This window comes from Sus scrofa, chromosome 4 (genome assembly GCF_054392235.1).
Source record: "Sus scrofa isolate SSC_HxYL_T2T_F1_AM1 chromosome 4, Sscrofa_HxYL_maternal_Yorkshire_Landrace_v2.0, whole genome shotgun sequence".
NCBI classification, from domain to species: Eukaryota; Metazoa; Chordata; class Mammalia; order Artiodactyla; family Suidae; genus Sus; species Sus scrofa.
In genome coordinates this window covers 102,806,152-102,826,311 of record NC_139386.1, presented here as the reverse complement: position 1 = coordinate 102,826,311, position 20,160 = coordinate 102,806,152, and the positions used below count along the sequence as shown (strand labels likewise).

Genomic DNA, 20,160 nt, shown 5'->3' with positions numbered 1-20,160 from the left:
TAGAGTGGAATGGGGAATTACTGCTAATGGATATTTTCATCACCCCAGGAAGAAACCCCATACTCATTAGGAGGGTTTCTCCTCTGAGTGATAAAAATGTTCTAGGATTTGTAGATAGTGGTGATGGCTGTGAAAACTTGTGAATAAAAAACACTGTACTAAACATTTTTAAAGGGTAAGTTTTTGGTATGTGAATTATATCTGAAATTTTTTTAATTTTAATTAAATTTAAAATTCATCTTCAGTTGGACTAGCCACATGTCATGTGCTTAGTAGCCAAATGTTAGCAGGCTGGGCAATGCACATAGAGAACTTGTCTATCATAGCAGGAAGTTCTACTGGACAGTACTACTCAAGAAACATTTTTGCTTATTAATTCATTGATCACATTTTATTTTTCAAATCAGTTAGCCTATAAATAAATCATTGTTATAAGAAGCAGATATTTGGGAGTTCCCACTGTGGTGCAGTGCAGTGGGTTAAGAATACGGCCTTGGTGTATCTGTGGCCTAGGTCACAGCTCTGGCTTAGATTCAATCCCTGGCCCGGGAACTTCCATATGCCACAGGTATAGCCAAAAAAGAATTCAAATATTTGAAAACCCCAAATACTAAAGACTATCATCTGTCCCCATACTTTACCTCCAGAAAAACACTGTCGCCTATTTGCTGTGTATCTTTCTGGATGCTTTTGGTACTTTTACATAGATACGTTTATGTATATCTAGTTTACTGTTATTATCAATAATGTTTCCATGATAATGCTTTTTTATTGTACATATTTTTATAGAAGTATAATTGATTTACAATGTTGTGTTAATTTTTTGCTGTGTAGCAGAGTAATTCAGTTATACATATATACACACACACACATACACACAGTGCATGGTAATGTTTTTAAGTAGGTTACTTCTTGATTTCTCAGAAATTCTTACATAAAGAATTCTTACACTCAGAGTTTTTCTCATCCATAGGGGATGCTGGGAGCAGAACTCCAAAAGATCAGAAGGTGAGTTGAGAAGGGTAAGAGAAGGGTGAAAGATAAGAGTATGAAAATGGAAGAAACTTTTGGCCTGACCAGTCAGTTCAGCCATCGATACATAATCTTTCACCCTCTAATCAGCCCTATGAGTTGCAGTTCTGTAATAGATGTTATAAGATGCATGCACTGAGTGCTGTATTAATGTAGAGTTTGGCACTGATGGGCTAGGTGAAATTAATTAAGGAGAGCTTCCCAAAACCGATTTCTGAACAGTTTTGTGAGAAAGGGCAGGTTTGGTTTTTTTATTTTTTATTTTTTTTTTTGGTCTTTTTGGGGCCACACCCGCAGCATGTGAAGGTCCCCAGGCTAGGGGTCGAAGCAGAGCTGTACCTACCAGCTTACACCACAGCCACAGCAATACAGGATCCGAGCTGTGTCTGTGACCTACACCACAGCTCACAGCAGTGCCAGATCCTTAACCCATCGAGCGAGGCCAGGGATCGAACCTGCGTCCTCATGAATGCTAGTCAGGTTCTGTAACCACTGAGCCACAACGGGAATCCAGAAAGGGCAGTTTTGCCTGATAAAGTAGCTATAAGCTTCTAAACATAACTCAATTCTATTTTACTTTTGAAAAGAAGAGGGTTTTTATTGTTTAGGCTTTTGAGGGGGGGCAATGGGGGGTTGGTTTGTTTTTATGGCCAGCCACCCCTGCACATGGAAGTTCCTGGGCCAGCAGTTGAATCTGAGCCACAGCTTCAGCAACGCAGGATCCTTTAACCCACTGCGCTGGGCTGGGGTTCGAACCTGCGCCTCCACAGCAACCCAAGCTGCTGCAGTCAGAAAAAGAAAAATTCTTATTCACAAACTGTTTTTAGCCCGTGCTATTTTAAAATTTATTTCCCTCATCCCCTTCATTACAGCTTCGTGAAGCTATGGCTGCCTTAAGAAAGTCGGCTCAAGATGTCCAGAAGTTCATGGATGCCGTCAACAAGAAGAGCAGTTCCCAGGATCTTCACAAAGGTTAGGGTCAAGAGGTTCCTAAGTATAGGGAGGGGTCATGAATTCCTACAGAGATTTCATGGGTGACTGGTTTTGTTTTGGCATTTCAGAATCCTTCACCTCTCTTGAGTTCTTTTAACACCACAGGTTTTCCTTGCTATCTACTTAAGTCTTTTGTCTGCTCGGTTTCCAAATACCGTTTTAGCTCCATGTTTATGATCTCTTCTTCCAGGTGCAGGTTAGAGAGAAGACAGTGACTCAAAACTCTTAAAAAGAGGTGTGGCAAAGCTTTGTAGAATGGTGCTGTTAAGAGATCTCTCTCAGGAAAATGTTTTATAAATGTTATTTGACATTTAATGAGGGGTAATGTTATTAATAAGGAGTTTGAATTATTTGGTTAAAATGAGATGTTCTTGAATTACATTCAGTTATTCAAGTTTTTCCTGTTAGTATAAACAGTCCAGTCGGCTGTGTCATATATTTTTGCCCTTGACCAAGACAGCAGTAAAAGTGGCTGTGGATCAAAGGTTACCCAATTTGCCACAGTAACCAAGTACCCTCTTTATTTTTCCATTCTCTCTCCAGTCTATGCTATATCTCTTTAGAACAACGTTGATTTTTTTCCTAGGAACCTTGAGTCAGATGACTGGAGAGTTGACCAAAGATGGTGACCTGACAGTCGGCATGCGCATACTGGGCAAGAAGAGAACTAAGACATGGCACAAAGGCACCCTTATTGCCATCCAGACAGTTGGTATGTTCAAGCTAGAGGAAGAACTAATGAAAGACAACCTGCAGGTCTCCATTGCTGATTGTTTCTTTCCCCAACAGTCTTGCCTTTTGTGTCTCACATAGCAACCCGAATTCACACGGAAACTTATGGTTTTTAAAAACTTTGTTTATCTTTCTCTTTTACTCAGGGCCAGGAAAGAAGTACAAGGTGAAATTTGACAACAAAGGAAAGAGTCTACTGTCAGGGAACCATATTGCCTATGACCACCACCCTCCTGTTGACAAGCTGTATGTGGGCAGTCGAGTAGTGGCCAAATACAAAGATGGGAATCAGGTCTGGCTCTATGCTGGCATTGTAGCTGAGACACCAAACGTCAAAAACAAGAACAGGTACCTGGACAGAGGAATGTAAAGAGAGGAGAAGCCAAGAGCACAGCACCTGCCCTGTTCAAGCCATAGTCCAGATCTCACAATTAGCTTTTGCCTTCTTAGTCCCCAGTGGCCAGAAAACCTTTCTCTTTCTTTGCCACAGGAGTCATGTTGGGTGGTGATTCTTTCTCACCACTTCCCCCCCTTTTTTTCCCTTTTCTCAAGAAGAAAACTCAGTAGGTGGAGAATAATCAAGATTGATTAATGGTTAGGGGAATAGAGAATTCATATAGAAGGAAAAAAATGGAGACTAAATGTTTTTCAGCAGTGTAGAAATCTGTTAGTATAACAAGACCAAATAGCTTTTGAGAAAGTGGGGATATGTTGGTAAGCTTAAGGGAGAATTCTTAACTCGGGATGGGAGGAAAGAATGCTAGAAGAAAGTATTTCACTGGAACATCTTCCCTGGAGTGTGTCCTGTTTATAATCCAGAGGAGTAGAAGCTATGATCAGATAATTTCTTTAGGTCGTGTTAAAAATCATAACCTCTGATCTTTCTACCATCACTCTTTCCGTTCAGGTTTCTCATTTTCTTTGATGATGGCTACGCTTCCTATGTTACCGAGTCTGAACTGTATCCCATTTGCCGGCCACGTGAGTGTCCCTCCTTTCTTCCTTATTAGTTCTTTCCATTTCCTTCTCTACCTTGTATTTCTTCTTAAGACAATTAACTAAAAAGCCCAGGGTTCTCATGTGCCGCAGTGGGATAAGGATCTGGCGTTGTTACTGCAGTGGCTTGGGTCGCTGCTGTGGCAGGTTCCATCCTTGGCCCAGGAACTGCCACATGCTCTAATGTTTTGGGTGCTTTAGTCTCAAAGAGCCTAAGTTTGATTAACATCCTTTGAGAAATACAGTTTTATTTGCTCACCTCTAGTGCTGGGTCTTTGCAGCCAAAGAGTGAGACTTTAGAAAATCATGACTGACCTTGAGTGGATGTTCATATTGTAGAAGTGTTTTGATTTCATTTCTAAGTGATTTAGGTTTGAGAAAATGTTACTTCTCTAGTCTCATGCTTAATCTAACATTTATATAAACCTGTAGTCTGCATGGTGCTTTCTAGAGAAGCTGTGTTAGATGGGGTGTCCTCTATACTTATGACTCTAGCTTGGGAGAGACTCTTGCTGAAGCAACTGTTTTTAATTGTAGAAGAGTCAGCTAACATGTCTATGTTTCCACATAACATGCATAAATACATTCAGGGTCTGAAAAACCTGATAGAGCTTGAGAAGAAAGGGCAGTTTTTGTTTTTCGTTGTTTTTTTTTTTTTTAATTCATGGTGCTGCCTGATTCTTTTTTGATTTACCTTTAGGCTTATCAAGTTAGCAAGAATTTCCATTTGACTTTTCCTAAGAAGAAACATCCATTTTTGTGAAAACAAGTGACCCACCTATGTTTGCATATTGCTTATTTGGTATTTACTTAATTTGCATGTGCTTTTACACAATAAGTGTATTACATTTCAGGTGGTCTTGGTTTTGCTTCCCTTGAGATTATGATTTCTTCATTTATTTTTTCTCTCCCTCTCAACTTGAAAAATACCAAATATCTCCTTGCCAACTATTTTTTCCTATCAAGACATGCCCTACCTGCCCTCTCTCAGCCTTGCTTCTTCCTTGGGACAGTGAAAAAGACTTGGGAGGACATAGAAGACATCTCCTGCCGAGACTTCATAGAGGAGTATATCACTGCTTACCCCAACCGCCCCATGGTGCTGCTCAAGAGTGGCCAGCTCATCAAGACTGAGTGGGAAGGCACATGGTGGAAGTCCCGAGTCGAGGAGGTGGACGGCAGCCTAGTCAGGATCCTCTTCCTGGTACTCTTCTTCTGAAGAGTTTTGGAGGCAGGGGTCTGGGTGGGATGGAGGAGCACAAGGCAACAATAATAAGGACGTGAGGACGCAGGTTTGATCTCTGGCCTCCCTCTGTGGGTTAAGGACCCAGCATTGCCGTGAGCTGTGGTGTAGGTTGCAGAGGTCGCTTGGATCTGGCGTTGTTGTGGCTGTGGCGTAGGCCAGCAGCTACAGCTTCAATTCGACCCCTAGCCTGAGAACCTCCATGAGCTGTAGGTGTGGCCCTGAAAAGACAAAAAAATAGTAATAGGATGATTTTGTAGCTGTGCCATATTTTTCCCTCTTTCTTATCCTCTTACCTTTTCTCACTGTTTGGGGTTGAATTTTACTTTCTTTTTTTTTTTTTTGTTCCTCTATGAATTTGTTGGAAATAAATTCCCTGAATTTAATTGTGGCACTAATCTTCATGATGGTTGTTTTCATTTTTCTCCAGGAGTATCCACAATGTATGTAGGTACAAGGAAGGCAGCTAGTTGTGTTTGCCCAGGGTTAGGGTTTTGGTAGCATAGTAGGACAAAAAAGAGGGATGATGGAATTGGAGGCCTTTTCCAGGCCCAGTTTAACTCTTAGGTCTTCTGTACCTATCCTTAGCTCTCCTTTCACACCTTTCTTAGTTATATTTCTTTTCTGAGCTATCTCAGCCCTCTGATCCTAAGGCTTTGTGATCCTTGTTACACTTCTTATAATCAGTGTAAACATCTTTCTCTCTTGTGATGTTTTAAACCAGGAATATATGTGCTTTGGGGGTTTTTTGAAAAAAATATTCCTGATACCCATCATGGAGCCTGGCACATGAGTTTATTAAATAACTTCAGGGAACTCAGGGCTCATCGGAGAGATTTCCTCTAAGGGAGGCACATCATATATATTCTTCACAAATGGCAGGACAGATTCCAGCCTTTAACCCATTCTCCTCACCCTTTCTGCCTCCCAATCCCTCAGGATGACAAAAGGTGTGAATGGATCTATCGAGGCTCTACACGGCTGGAGCCCATGTTCAGCATGAAGACATCTTCAGCCTCTGCACTGGAGAAGAAGCAAGGGGGACAGCTCAGGACACGTCCAAATATGGGTATGTCCTCAAAGATACCCTGAGAGAGAGAAGAAATGGACAAACAGGGAAGGGATTTATATACAATGGCTATCTTTTTTTTTTTTTTTTTTTTTTGCCATGGTCTGCAGAAGTTCCTGGGCCAGGGGTTGAATATGGACACAGCAGTGACAATGCCAGATCCTCAACCTCTAGGCCACTGGAGAACTCCTACAGTGGCTATCCTTTGTTTGTGAGGATGACACTACTTACTCATTGGAAACAGGACATGTGCCTGTTGGGTTGTTTCCAGTGGTGGTAATGGATTTTTGGCGCTCCTTCCACGTTCTGTGGCTCTGATTTGTTCTAAAAACCACCTAAAAATCTGAAACAATTGCCTTAGGTTAGAGGTATTGGTGGTAGTGACTACCTACCTCTGTTTTCCACATAAGGATTATCTGATTTGTTTGTGATCTTTGGTCACAGTTTTTTTTTTAAGGGCCGCACCTGCAGCATATGGAAGTTTCCAGGCTAGGAGTTGAATCAGAGTTGTATCTGCCAGCCTACGCCACAGCCACAGCAACACCAGATCCAAGCCAAGTCTGCAACCTGTATTACAGCTCATGCCAACGCCAGATCCCCAGCCCACTGAGCTAGGCCAGGGATGGAATCTTCGTCCTCATGGATACTAGTTGGCTTCATTACCACTGAGCCACTACAGGAACTCCTGTGGTCAGTTTTTCTTAAAAGCCCAAACTGTCTTTATTTTTATATGTTCTTGCATACTTTCTGGTTAATTTTTCCTGATAAACCTAAGTTGATCAAAGAATGCATTTTTTTTAAAATTGCAACAAAATATGTAGCATAATTACTAATGTAAGTCGTCTGAGGCAGGAAGATAAAATCTTCACTGTCTAAATAAAAACCTGTGCCAGTATTCCCACTCATCAGTGTAAATAATGAGATCTAACAGTCTTAGCACTTAACCAAAATGTCTCCATCATTGCATTTTTCTATTATAAATTGAGGTTGAAGTGTGTGCACTAATATAAATGACACAGCTATTATCTTCTTGGTGTTTCCTTTTTCCTATAGGTGCTGTGAGGAGCAAAGGTCCTGTGGTCCAGTATACTCAGGATCTGACCAGTACTGGAACCCAGTTTAAGCCACTGGAGCCCCCACAGCCTACAGCCTCACCTGTCCCACCTGCCCCCGCCCCACCAGGTCCACCTCTGTCCCCACAGGCAGGTGACAATGAGTGAGTGCTATTTCTTCTTTTTTTCTAGTTTCTTTTATGTAATAATTTCTGTATCCCTTACCATATGATTTCTAATCTCCTAGAAGCTTGGAAAGCCAGCTTGCCCAATCTCGAAAGCAGGTAGCCAAAAAAAGCACATCCTTCCGACCAGGATCTGTGGGCTCTGGTCATTCCTCCCCTACATCCCCTGCACTCAGTGAAACTGCCCCTGTTGGGAAACCAGGGATCAATCAGACATATAGGTAAGAAAGTCTCAGGCTTTCTGTTGGAGGGGTTGGCAGTATGGACTGAGTGGTCACTGTATAGTGGTCACTGTTCCTTGGCCACAAGGGGGACCTAGTTAAGATTATGATGGTGAGGACTTTGGACTTGAAAAGAAAGCTTTAACCTTGAAAGTCTCCAAGAAACCGAACATAGAAGTAACTGAATTGGAAACTAGAGGCTTAGAAATACAGACACTGGAAAGTCATTTGTTAAGACTGCTCACTGAATATGGCGTCATCATTGTTATAATAGAAGGGGAAGGGGAATTCTTTAGCCTCTTGCTTTGAATTATCAGAGTTAGTAAGGACATTTATAGGACAGATAGCAGGAAAAACAAGCATTGGTAGAAGACTGGACTCTACTTCCATAATTCATAGGCAGGAAAATGTATCGAACGGAAATAGAGATATCATCAGTCTGTCCACAGTAATAACCGGAACAAAGTTCGCGCTATGGCACAACAGGATTGGCGATGTCTTAGGAACACTGGGACACAGGTTTGATCCCTGGCCGGGTACAGTGGGTTAAAGATCCAGTGTTGCCACAGCTGTGGCTTAGGTCAGGACTGCGGCTTGGAAGGATCCCTGGCCCGGGAACTCCATATGCTGCAGGCGGCCGAAAGAGAAGGAACAAAGAAAGAGTAACCAGGGTGTTACTTTACCAGGCTTAGTAAGGTAAGGGGAAATTTGACTTTCGTGTATCATCTTTAGCTCCAAGAGTACAGCTATTTGAAAGGTTAGAGAGAGGGCTTAGCCAGTTGATAGGCTAATTATACAACAGAGAGGTCCTATTGCCTTCTTATCTGATGTCTTGCCTGTCATTTACAGATCACCTTTAGGCTCAACAACCTCTGCCCCAACACCCCCAGCTCCCCCGGCACCCCCAGCCTTCCATGGCATGCTGGAGCGGGCCCCTGCAGAGCCCTCCTACCGCGCCCCCATGGAGAAGCTTTTCTACTTACCTCACGTGTGCAGCTATACTTGTCTGTCTCGAGTCAGACCTATGAGAAATGAGCAGTATCGGGGCAAGAACCCTCTCCTAGTCCCACTACTGTATGACTTCCGGAGGATGACAGCCCGGCGCCGAGTTAACCGGAAGATGGGCTTTCATGTTATCTATAAGACACCCTGTGGCCTCTGCCTTCGGACAATGCAGGAAATTGAGCGCTACCTTTTTGAGACTGGCTGTGACTTCCTCTTCCTGGAGATGTTCTGTTTGGATCCATATGTTCTTGTGGACCGAAAGTTTCAGCCCTATAAGCCTTTTTACTATATTTTGGACATCACCTATGGGAAGGAAGATGTTCCCCTCTCCTGTGTCAATGAGATTGACACAACTCCCCCACCCCAAGTGGCCTACAGCAAGGAACGAATCCCGGGCAAGGGTGTTTTCATTAACACAGGTCCTGAATTTCTGGTTGGCTGTGACTGCAAAGATGGGTGCCGCGACAAGTGAGTTGCTTGGGGAATTGGTGGCCTTCCCTCCAACTTTGTTACAATTGCTTTTCTTTCTAACTCTTCCTTTGTCATGTATCTGCACTCCTTTTTCCTTTCCTTACCTCACTTTACCTCCTTCCTTAGCTGGAGCTCCTCCTGTAAGGCCTCCATGAAAGCTATGAGACAGGCTGGGTGCTGACATGGCCCCACTGTGTAACCCTGGGTATATGTGTCTTGTGTTTGTTTCTGATTCTTCTTTTTCTTTGCTTCCCTCGATCATGCTTTCAGTTACAATTTGTTTTGTTCTTAGTCTCTTTATCATTTTTTTTTTTTTAGGGCCACATCTGTAGCATATGGAAGTTCCCAAGCTAGGGGTCAAAGCCTGAGCTGCAGCTGCCGGCCTACCCCATACCCACAGCAGCGTAGGATCTGAGCCACTGGTCTGTGACCTACACCATAGCTCACAGCAATGCCGGATCCTTTACCTACTGAGCAATGCCAGGGATTGAACCTACATCCTCATGGTTACGAGTCAGATTCATTTCTGCTGAGCCACAATGGGAACTCCTCAGTCTCTTTGTCTTATTCTGTCATATTCTTACTGTCTTTTGCTTTCTCATTTACGTGTATGTGAGAAGAAAAAGAAATGTCATCATCTTATCTCCATCCTTTTATTAGTAGTACTTTCTCTCTCTAAAGAAAGTCTCACAGATCTAGCTATTCTGCACTTCTGTTTTACACAGATCCAAGTGTGCCTGCCATCAGCTAACTATCCAGGCTACAGCCTGCACCCCAGGTGGCCAAATCAACCCTAATTCTGGCTACCAGTACAAGAGACTAGAAGAGTGTCTGCCCACAGGGTAAGTAGTCAAGGGAAAGTGAAGCACTTCAGAGATGTAATTCTTTTTTTTTTTTTTTTTTTTTTTCTCCCTGTGCTTGTAAGAACTATCAGTATTCTAAAACTTGGAGCCAAAAATAGAATAACCGGAACAGACATTTTATCAATTAAATCTTACTTACTAAATTCCCAGCACATGTTTCTTCCTTGGGCTTTCCTTGAACTGAAGGCATATAATGATTGAATAGTGTCTAGCAATTTTCTATTGCAGTAAAAGATGACCTTAATTATAGCTATATAATTATTTTAACAGATTGTGGTTTAGTCTGGCAAGTGAGATGTGGTCAGAGAAAAATAGGCTGGGGCCTGATTATATAGGACTTTGTGAATCAGAATAAAACTCAGAATCAAATTCATGGTAGAGTAGGAAGCTGTTGGAGAATTTTAAGCAGGCAAATGATGCCTTTTAAAGATTAGTCTGACTTCTCTATGAAAACTAAGTCTAAATTTAGGGCAACAAAATAGGATTTGAAGACCAATTAGATAATTTCAGGAATATCGGTGAAGTAGTGATTGGTGGGCCTTGTGCTAGAATGAAGGTGGCAGTAGAGCTCAAAGAGGATAGATTGGGGATGCACTTGGAAGTAGAGCTGCAAAACCTGGTAGATTGTGGAATCGGAAGGAAGGAGCAGAATCAAGAACAAGTCCTAAATGTTATACTTGACCAACCAAGTGGATGTTGGTGCTTTTTACCGAAATGGAAAACTGAGCCAGAGTTGCAGGTCTGAGTGAAACTCATCTGCTCTGGCCATGTTAAGTTTGAGATGCCCGTTAGCAACCCAGGTGGAAAGGTCAAGAAGGCATTTTCAAGAAGGGGAGAAATGTAAGGTCTGGGCACAAAGAATTAGAAATTTCAGCTCAGGAACAGTATTTAAAGCCTGGATGAGTTCCTATAGAAAGGATATTGATAATAGAAAAGAGAAGGGGCCAGGAGGAAGCCCTAGGCTCTCAACTAGAGATTGAGTAGAGGCGGTTGAGCCAGCATGTGAGAAGGACGAATCAGGGAAAGAGTGAAAAGAGTGGGATTTTATTTGGTAAGTTGGATCTATATAAATATGTTCCTGGAGTTGCCATTGTGACTCATCGGAAATGAATCTGACTAGTATTCATGAGGACACAGGTTCAATTCCTGGCCTCGATCAATGGGTTAAAGATCCGGAATTGCTGTGAGCTGTGGTGTAGGTTAAAGACGTGGCTTGGATCTCATGTTGCTGTGGCTGTCGTGTAGGCTGGCAGCTACAGCTTCAATTCAACCCCTAGCCTGGGAACCTCCATATGCCACAGATGCAGCTCTGAAGGAAAAAAAAAAAAAAGCTAAATAAGTGAAATAATTAGTGCTCAAGATACATAATAATTGGGGTTCCCATTGTGGCTCAGAGGATTAAGAACCTGACTAGTATCCATGAGGATGTGGGTTCAATCCCTGGCCTTGCTCAGTGGGTTAAGGATCCATGAGCTGTGGTGTAGGTTGCAAACATGGCTCAGATCTGGTATTGCTGTGGCTGTGGCATAGGCCAGCAGCTGTAGCTCTGATTCGACCCCTAGCCCAAGAACTTCCATATACTGCAGATGTAGCCTAAAAGGGGGGAGGTGGGGGAAGTACAAAATAATTAACAGAACAAAAGAGGAAAGAAGCATCAGTGAAATAATTCAGATATTTTCCCATAATGGAAGGATCTGTGTTTCCAAATTGAGAGGACCAATCAGGTCCTACCATAACGGAAGAAAAATAGATTCCCACTAAAACACACGGTAAAACATGAACTTCATGTCCATAGAACACTGAAGACAAAAAGAAAATCCTAGGGAGTTCCCTTGTGTCGAAGCAAGTTAAGGATCCAGTAGTCACTGCAGCGGCTTGGGTTGCTGCTGTGGCACAGGTTCAGTTCTGGCCCAGGAACTTCCACATGCTGCAGGTGCTGCCAAAAAAAAAAGAAGAAGAAGAAAGAAAGAAAAAAATTGTAAAAGTTTCTAGAGAAGAGAAAGAGACCATAGAAGAAATAAAAATTCAGAGTGACTTTGACCTTTTCAAGATAACATTAGAAGTTAGAATGGCAATTAAGGAATCTTTTCAGAATTCTAGGGAAAATTGTTTCTAACCTAGAGTTCTCAACCCAGGAAACCTATCAGTTATGCGTTAAAGTAACCTAAAGACATTTTTAGACATGAAATACTTCATAATTTTCCATTATTTTCCTTCTCAAAAAGTTACTGGAGTTCCCATTGTGACTCAGTGGTAATGAGCCCGACTAGTATCCATGAGGATGTGGGTTCGATCCCTGACCTCACTCAGTGGGTTAAGGATCTGGTGTTGCCATGAGCTGTGGTGTAGGTGACAGATGTGGCTGAGATCTGGTGTGGCTGTGGTGTAGGCCAGCAGCTGCATCTCCAATTCAACCCCTAGCCTGGGAACCTCCATATGCCACAGATGTAGCCCTAAAAAAAAAAAAAAAAAAGGTTACTGGAAATGTTTATTAAAATTAAGGAAAAAGTCAAGAGAGAGGAATACGGAATACATAGTCAAGGGGGCTTCCAGGCTGACAGCTGTGTATCAGATATAGAGAACAGTCAGTATGAGAGCAGGTCAGACTTGGCTGCAGGAGAGACATGGGAAAAGGGGTTTGATAGAAAACCTGATGTGTTTGGGTATCTTTCAGAGGAGATTGAGACTACTGAGGAAATAAGATCATGAATTTGTGCTGAACGTGTATTGAAAACTAAGTAAAGAAGTGTCAGCTATTAGCTTTGGCTACATTGTATCACTTATGTTTTAATTATAAACAAAAGATTGAATCTTGTAACAGTGTTTAGATTTGCTAACATCTGACTGGTAGACAACTGTTTATTGTGTTTGAAACGTTTCATAAAAATATTTTCAAATAACCAACAAATATGTCACTCCCCTTCTTAAAACTCTTTAATAGCTTCCCACTGCATTCTGGATTTCATTCTAACTCTTAATCTTGGATCACAAGACAATGTACTATCTGGCCCCTTCCTATCTCTCTCCTTCCAAAACTGTTCCAACCACACTGATATTCTTCAGTGCCTAGATCTAGTTCACCCAGTGTTTGCCAGCCTACCTCGAGAGCCCTCATACATACTGTGCCCTCTTGGCATCCCTCCACTATTTTTTGCATGCTTATCTGCTTTAACCTTGAGCTCTCAGCTTTAATCTCACCTCCTCAGAGAGACCTTTCCCAGTCACTCTAAAATTAGGTCATTTTCACTCCCTTAATTCTTTCATTGAGCCCCCTGTTCGTGTCCTTTATATTATCTGTTGACTTGTTTCTTTTCTTTTTTCCATTAGACTGTAGCTCCATGAGGGCAGGAACCTTTTCCTTCTTGCTCATCATTGTATCAACAGGAGCTAATTTACCCAGAGTATGTGTGGCACATAGTTACCACTCCAATTTTGTTAAGTGAGTGAATCTACTCAATATAGCTACTCTGAAAGTTTCACATGGTGGTAATTAGACCTGAGCTCAAATTCTGTCCTTGTCCCTTCCGAGCTGATCCTGTTTTATTAGCTGTAAACAGAGGATATGAGCACTAATACCTTCTCAACCCCAGTGGGGTTGTCTTTTTGTTTTTTTTGTGTTTTAGGGCCTTGGATGGAGGCACGCAGCCTCCATATGGAGGTTCCCAGGCTAGGGGTTGAATTGGAGCTGTGGCTGCTGACGTACACCACAGCCACAGCAACGCGGGATCCAAGCTGAGTCTGCAGCCTCTACCACAGCTCACAGCAACGCCAGATCCTTAACCCATTGAGCAGGGCCATGGATCGAACCTGCATCCTCATGGATGCTAGTCAGATTCATTAACCACTGAGCCATGACAACTCCCCCAGTGGGGTTTTAAGGGACCTAACAAAGTTGTTTCTTTCTTAATTACTCAATGAATGGATTACATTTATAGTTGTACAATGATCATCACAATCCAATTTTATAGGATTTCCAACCCACAACCCCAGCACATCCCCCCACCCCCCAAACTGTCTCCTTTGGAAACCATGGGTTTTTCAAAGTCTGTGAGTCAGTATCTGTTCTGCAAAGAAGTTCATTCTGTCCTTTTTTCTGATTCACATGTCAGTGAAAGCATTTGATGTTGGTGTCTCATTGCCTGACTGACTTCACTTAGCATGATAATTTCTGGGTCCATTCATGTTGCTAAAAATGCCAGTATTTCATTCCTTTTAATGGCTGAGTAATATTCCATTGTGTATATGTACCACATCTTCTTTTTTTTTTTTGCCATTTCTTGGGCCACTCCCGCGGCATATGGAGGTTCCCAGGCTAGGGATCCAATCGGAGCTGTAGCCGCCAGCCTATACCACAGCCACGGCAACACGGGATCCGAGCTGAGTCTGTGACCTACACCACAGCTCACAGCAACACCAGATCCTTAACCCACTGAGCAAGGCCAGGGATCAAACATGCAACTTCATGGTTCCTAGTCGGATTTGTTTCCGCTGCGCCAAGACAGGAGCTCCGAGTCAGATTCATTAACAGCTGATGACAGGAACTCCTATACCACGTCTTGATCCACTCCTCTGTCAATGGACTTTTAGGTTGTCTCCATGTCTTGGCTATTGAAAATAGTGCAGCAATGAACATCAGATACATGTGTTTTTGCGAGTCATGGTGTTCTCTGGATAGATGCCCAGGAGTGGGACAAAGTTGTTTCCTAATATGGTGTTGGTGACATGATGTGTTCAGTTTGTAAAAATGCATTTCACTGTTGACTTTTACATATACTTCTCTTTGTGTATATTATGCTTTTAATTTTTTTTTTTTTTTTTTTTTTTTTTTAAGGGCTGCACCCATGGCATATGGAGGTTCCCAGGCTAGGGGTCAAATCGGAGCTGCAGCCACCAGCCTACACCACAGCCACAGCAACGTGGGATCCTTAACCCACTGAGAGAGGCCAGGGATTGAACCCAAGACCTCATGGTTCCTAGTCAAATTCGTTACCATTGAGCCACAATGGGAACTCCAAATGCTTTAATATTTTTTTAGGTTAAAAAAACACCTTTATAGGGCTGCTTTGAGTATAGAATAAAAGTGTATGTAAAGCATTGATGTAATGCCAAATACAAAATATATGTGCTTAATAAATAGAAGCTGCTGTTACCATCTCTGTCCAGAGGAATTTGACTGATTGTACTATTGCTATCTTTCTGAAAGTACTGTCTTCCTTAAATTTACCTACTAAGAAAATAAGAAGTAAAATCCTAATATTAAGTAGAGCAGAAACATTGATACCTGAAAATATGACAGTATTACTATATTATCTTTCTTTAATGTTGATATTTACTAGATCTCCCTGATTAAGTTCAGTAGTTCATTTTTTAAGTAGTTACGTTGTAAATTCCCTAAACTAAATAGAATATGAGCTTCCAAGGAGGAGAGATTGTCACCTTTTCCATTGTGTTCCCAGTGTCTAGTACAGCTCTTCAGGTTTAATAAATGTTCACTGAATAAAAGAATGAAAATCAACTTTACCAAAAGCAAGAACCCCACGAATTTTAGTTCTAGTTCCTCATCTTTACTCCCTTTCAGTATCTATTAATACGGGCTTCTGCTTTTCTTACACATTTTTATCTTACCTATCTGTTTCTACAAATTGACATAGCTTATCTACTTATTTTAATGGCTCTTAATCCATATTCATATCATAGGCTGCTTAGCTTTTCTCTAAGTGTTAGGCATTCTCATTACTCACTCTTACTAACTGTGGTGCTATAAATATCTGTATCAATCACTTTTTCCCTTTCTGAGTTATTTCTCTGGGCTGTAATCCTAAATGAATCAAAGATCATAGACCGTTCAGTAAGTGCTCATCTAAATCATTACTTGATAAATAATGACACCTTAATTATAAATTCTGTGGATGTAATGGATATTCTAATGATCTTGTTATGATTGATTTTATTGTAACCTCCTCCCAGAGTTTATGAGTGTAACAAACGCTGCAAATGTGATCCAAACATGTGCACAAACCGGTTGGTGCAACATGGACTGCAGGTTCGGCTGCAGCTCTTCAAGACCCAGAACAAGGGCTGGGGTATCCGCTGCTTGGATGACATTGCCAAAGGCTCCTTTGTCTGTATTTATGCAGGTTGGTAATGAAATGAAAGGGTTGCTTTCTGGGTTTAGGACTGGTGGGAAATTGAATTAGAGACAAGTTGAACATTTATTTATGAGAATAAAATGCTTAAGAAGTAAACTGGGAGAAAGAGGAGGCCAGGAGTTCCTACTGTAGTCCAATGGGTTAAGGATCCAGTGTTGCCACAGCTGTGGCTCAGATTCTGTCCCTGGCCTGGGAACTTCCATATGCCCCAAGTGCAGCCAAGAAAGAAAAAAAAGAGGAGGCCAGGATTTTCTTCTGTAAAGAACATGAATGATATGCCTGTCAGGGTGGATCAGGAAGGGACAAAAGTGCTTCCTGAGGAGGAGCATGAAAAGGTAGCCAACAGAACATCATGTCCATCGTATCTAATGAAAATTGTGGGCATGATGTTTCAGTGGAGAGATGTGACAATAGAGTCCAGTGTGTCATTTTTTCCCACATCACTATACTCCACCCAGAGATTTAACATAACTTAAGAACTCTGTTTTGGTAAACAAAGAGGAAGAATGGGAACACAGAAAGGGCAAGATTTAAAACTACAGTAAGCTACCCTTACTCTCAGTAGTTGAGACAGTAATGAGGTCTCATTAAAGAGAAATGAGACCATAATGGAGGCGATTTGACTCTGTGGTGGTGGGCTGGGTATTGATGGAAGGAACTTTATTCTTTCTAGAAGATCCTCATGACCCTGGAAAGCCTTTCTCTTCATTCCTAGGCAAAATCCTGACAGATGACTTTGCTGACAAGGAGGGCCTGGAAATGGGTGATGAGTACTTTGCCAATCTGGACCATATTGAGAGTGTGGAGAACTTCAAGGAAGGATATGAGAGTGATGCCCCCTGTTCCTCTGACAGCAGTGGTGTAGACTTGAAGGATCAGGAAGATGGCAACAGCGGTACCGAGGACCCGGAAGAGTCCAACGACGATAGCTCGGATGATAACTTCTGTAAGGATGAGGACTTCAGCACCAGCTCAGTGTGGCGAAGCTATGCTACCCGGCGGCAGACCCGGGGCCAGAAGGAGAATGGATTATCTGAGATGCCGTCCAAGGACTCTCGTCCCCCAGACCTCGGGCCACCACATATTCCTGTCTCCCCATCAATCCCTGTAGGTAGCTGCAATCCACCTTCTTCTGAAGAGACACCCAAGAACAAGGTGGCTTCGTGGTTGAGCTGCAATAGTGTCAATGAAGGTGGCTTTGCTGACTCTGATAGCCGTTCATCCTTCAAGACTAGTGAAGGTGGAGAAGGCCGGGCTGGGGGAAGCAGAGGGGAGGCTGAGAAGGCTTCCAGCTCAGGGCTGGGCTTCAAGGATGAGGGAGACATCAAGCAGGCCAAGAAAGAGGTAAGCAGTGGCCGGAAACTCTGACAAGTGTGGCTTTTGTGTAACTAGTGCAGCAACAGACTTAATGCAGTCTCACCATGAGTCTTCACATGTACATTATTTGATGGATATTTCTGTGGCAAACCTAATTAATCTACCCAGCATATTCCTAGTGTTTGCTTATAGAAATCATCCTGCTGGGTGAAAAGCATCTGATTCATTCCAAAGTGAAGGGTTTATAAGTAATTTTTTTTAATTACTATTTCAGGTTATCTAACCATTGCTTCTGTTCAAGTGGAAAAACAGGAACTGATCTTACATATTTTTTAATGTTGTTGAAACTTAGCACATTACAGGTGGTGAACTGAGTTCCTTGCCCTTGTGAGATTCTGCCCATGGTGTTTTCTATGAACACTTTTTAATGCCCCCTTCCAGGGGTCTTCCTGATAAGAATGATTATTACTGTTAAGTTGCAAAGTAATTTCTCTGCACACACCCCACTTTAGATAGTGTACCTTTCACTGGCTAATGGCCTTGGAGGTCATTTTAGCTAAAGCCTGTAACTGTTGATTTGTTATCTAGGACCATGAAAATAAATTTAACTCTTCTTGCTGTCTCTTCCAGGACCCTGATGACCGAAGCAAGATGTCAATGTAAGTGCCTCTCTTTTTGACCTGTGTCCAAATCTGCCTTCTCTCAAGCCTACAAAAGCAGCCTCATAAACAGCCAATAATCTGACCCCTCTCATCTCTTCCTCCCCCTTCAGAGTTACTGAAAGCTCTCGAAATTATGGTTACAATCCTTCTCCTGTGAAGATTGAAGGACTTCGCCGCCCACCAAGTAAGACTAGTATGCATCAGAGCCGACGACTCTTGGCCTTTGCTCAGTCGAACCCTGATGTAAGTGACCTTTCTCAAGCTGTACCTTACCCAGCCTTCTGTTCTACTCAGAGCCTGAGTAAAGGAACATCTCCCCACCTCATCAAGTCCTTCACCATAAGTATTGTTAGATATTTTCTTTTTTTCTGGCCTTGACTTCCTGCCTCATCTTCCTTCATCCAGTATCTGTAGTCTCAGCCCCTTCCTGCCTAACCGTAGGTAAAAGCAAGGACCTGAAGGGGCCCTCTCCATTTACTCTTATTCCTTCTTCTCACCCTTCTGCTTCCCCAGGATATCCTGACACTGTCCAGCAGCACAGAAAGTGAGGGGGAAAGTGGGACCAGCCGAAAGCCCACTGCTGGTCAGACTTCAGCCACAGCCGTTGACAGTGATGATATCCAGACCATCTCGTCTGGCTCTGAAGGGGATGACTTTGAGGACAAGAAGAACATGTCTGGTAGTCTGGAAGAATTTGGGGGGTAGTAGGAAGGAACCAATAGGCAAGTTGGGAAAGAGGAATTTTTTTTAAAGAAGTAGAGAGGAAAGTTCAGATCCTAAGAGTTGAAGCATTTCTGGGAGGCCCCCTGACCTCCCAGCTCAGCTGTTGATATTGTTTGACACATCCCCCTTCCTCTCTTCTTTCCACTTCCCTACTGTTTCCCCTCAGCTCCCTTGTCCAGCAGATCTAATCCTACTTGAAAAAACATACACCTAGGCTCTTTGCCTCAGAGTCCCCGCTTATTGGTATTCCTGAGCTGCATTGGGTGGGATGAAAATGAAAGTGGAATGTCCAGGCATGAGGTGGGATGGATGGGTCTGACCCCATTCTCCTTCCCCTCCAGGTCCAGTGAAGCGCCAAGTGGCAGTTAAATCAACCCGGGGTTTTGCTCTCAAATCAACCCATGGGATTGCCATTAAATCAACCAACATGGCATCCGTGGAAAAGGGGGAGAGCGCGCCTGTTCGTAAGAACACACGCCAGTTCTACGATGGTGAGGAGTCTTGCTACATCATCGACGCCAAGCTTGAAGGCAACCTGGGCCGCTACCTCAATGTGAGACCACTTAACCTCACCTGTATGCCCCGAATATCCCATGGTCCTCAGATTTCTAGTTCTTTTATTTTTGTTTTGTTTTGGTTTTTGTTTCTTTTAGGGCCGCACCTGTGGCATATGGAGGTTCCCAGGCTAGGGGCCAAATTGGAGATGTAGCTGCTGGCCTATGCCACAGCAACGCAGGATCTGAGCTGTGTCTGCCATCTACACCACAGCTGACAGCATTGCCTGATCCTTAACACACTTGAGTGAGGCCAGGAATCGAACCTACGTCCAAATGGATACTAGTCAGATTGGTTTCTGCTGAGCCACGACGGGAACTCTTCTGGTTCTTTTAACACAAGTCTATAAACCCACCTTTTCTTGTTACAAATTCTTGAATTTCAGAGGATCTTAAAGAAGTAGCTTTCTTTCAAAACTTCTCTGTTGTGATGGGGAGGATCAAATGGCATTGTTGTCATCCAACTCTCACTCCACAAAGCCAGATTCTGTTTCCTTAGTTCTTATTTGAACTTGTCCTTAAACCTACAGCACAGTTGCAGCCCCAACCTGTTTGTCCAGAATGTCTTCGTGGATACTCATGATCTTCGCTTCCCATGGGTGGCCTTCTTTGCCAGCAAGTAAGAGGAGTCAGGAAAGGGGATGCTTGGGTAGGAAAAGAAGCCCAAGCTTGGGGGAGAGGGGGGCAAGGACTACTACAGTTCTAAGGGCCTCTTCTGTATGCCCTCCACCTGCATATTCTTTTTTTCTTTCTTTTTAGGGCCACACCCATGGCATATGGAGGTTCCCAGGCTAGGGCTCAAATAAGAGCTGTAGCCACCAGCCTACGCCACAGCCACAGCAACACCAGGTCTGAGCCATGTCTGTGACCTACACCACAGTTCATGGCACCAC

The 20,160-nt window shown here is 42.9% G+C and overlaps 1 protein-coding gene across 14 annotated transcripts in view; it reads left to right on the top strand.

The window, feature by feature from the left end:
* The window catches only part of SETDB1 (SET domain bifurcated histone lysine methyltransferase 1), a 32,783-nt gene that overhangs the window by 11,612 nt on the left and 1,011 nt on the right, over window positions 1-20,160 (top strand). For 2 of the 14 annotated variants that reach the window (XM_085022944.1, XM_005663488.4), the window contains exons 4-21: window positions 974-1,008; window positions 1,905-2,004; window positions 2,612-2,737; window positions 2,904-3,105; window positions 3,665-3,738; window positions 4,767-4,957; window positions 5,936-6,065; window positions 7,119-7,281; window positions 7,368-7,523; window positions 8,373-8,996; window positions 9,725-9,841; window positions 15,830-15,999; window positions 16,727-17,355; window positions 17,959-17,987; window positions 18,101-18,233; window positions 18,504-18,669; window positions 19,055-19,266; window positions 19,798-19,886. In XM_085022944.1, coding sequence (XP_084879070.1) covers window positions 974-1,008; window positions 1,905-2,004; window positions 2,612-2,737; window positions 2,904-3,105; window positions 3,665-3,738; window positions 4,767-4,957; window positions 5,936-6,065; window positions 7,119-7,281; window positions 7,368-7,523; window positions 8,373-8,996; window positions 9,725-9,841; window positions 15,830-15,999; window positions 16,727-17,355; window positions 17,959-17,987; window positions 18,101-18,233; window positions 18,504-18,669; window positions 19,055-19,266; window positions 19,798-19,886 — 3,346 coding nt within the window. Of the gene's footprint in view, window positions 1-973; window positions 1,009-1,904; window positions 2,005-2,611; window positions 2,738-2,903; window positions 3,106-3,664; window positions 3,739-4,766; window positions 4,958-5,935; window positions 6,066-7,118; window positions 7,282-7,364; window positions 7,524-8,372; window positions 8,997-9,724; window positions 9,842-15,829; window positions 16,000-16,726; window positions 17,356-17,958; window positions 17,988-18,100; window positions 18,234-18,503; window positions 18,670-19,054; window positions 19,267-19,797; window positions 19,887-20,160 lie in introns of all 14 variants that reach the window. The other 12 variants (XM_005663487.4, XM_005663486.4, XM_085022948.1 and 9 more) reach the window with 6 other exon arrangements.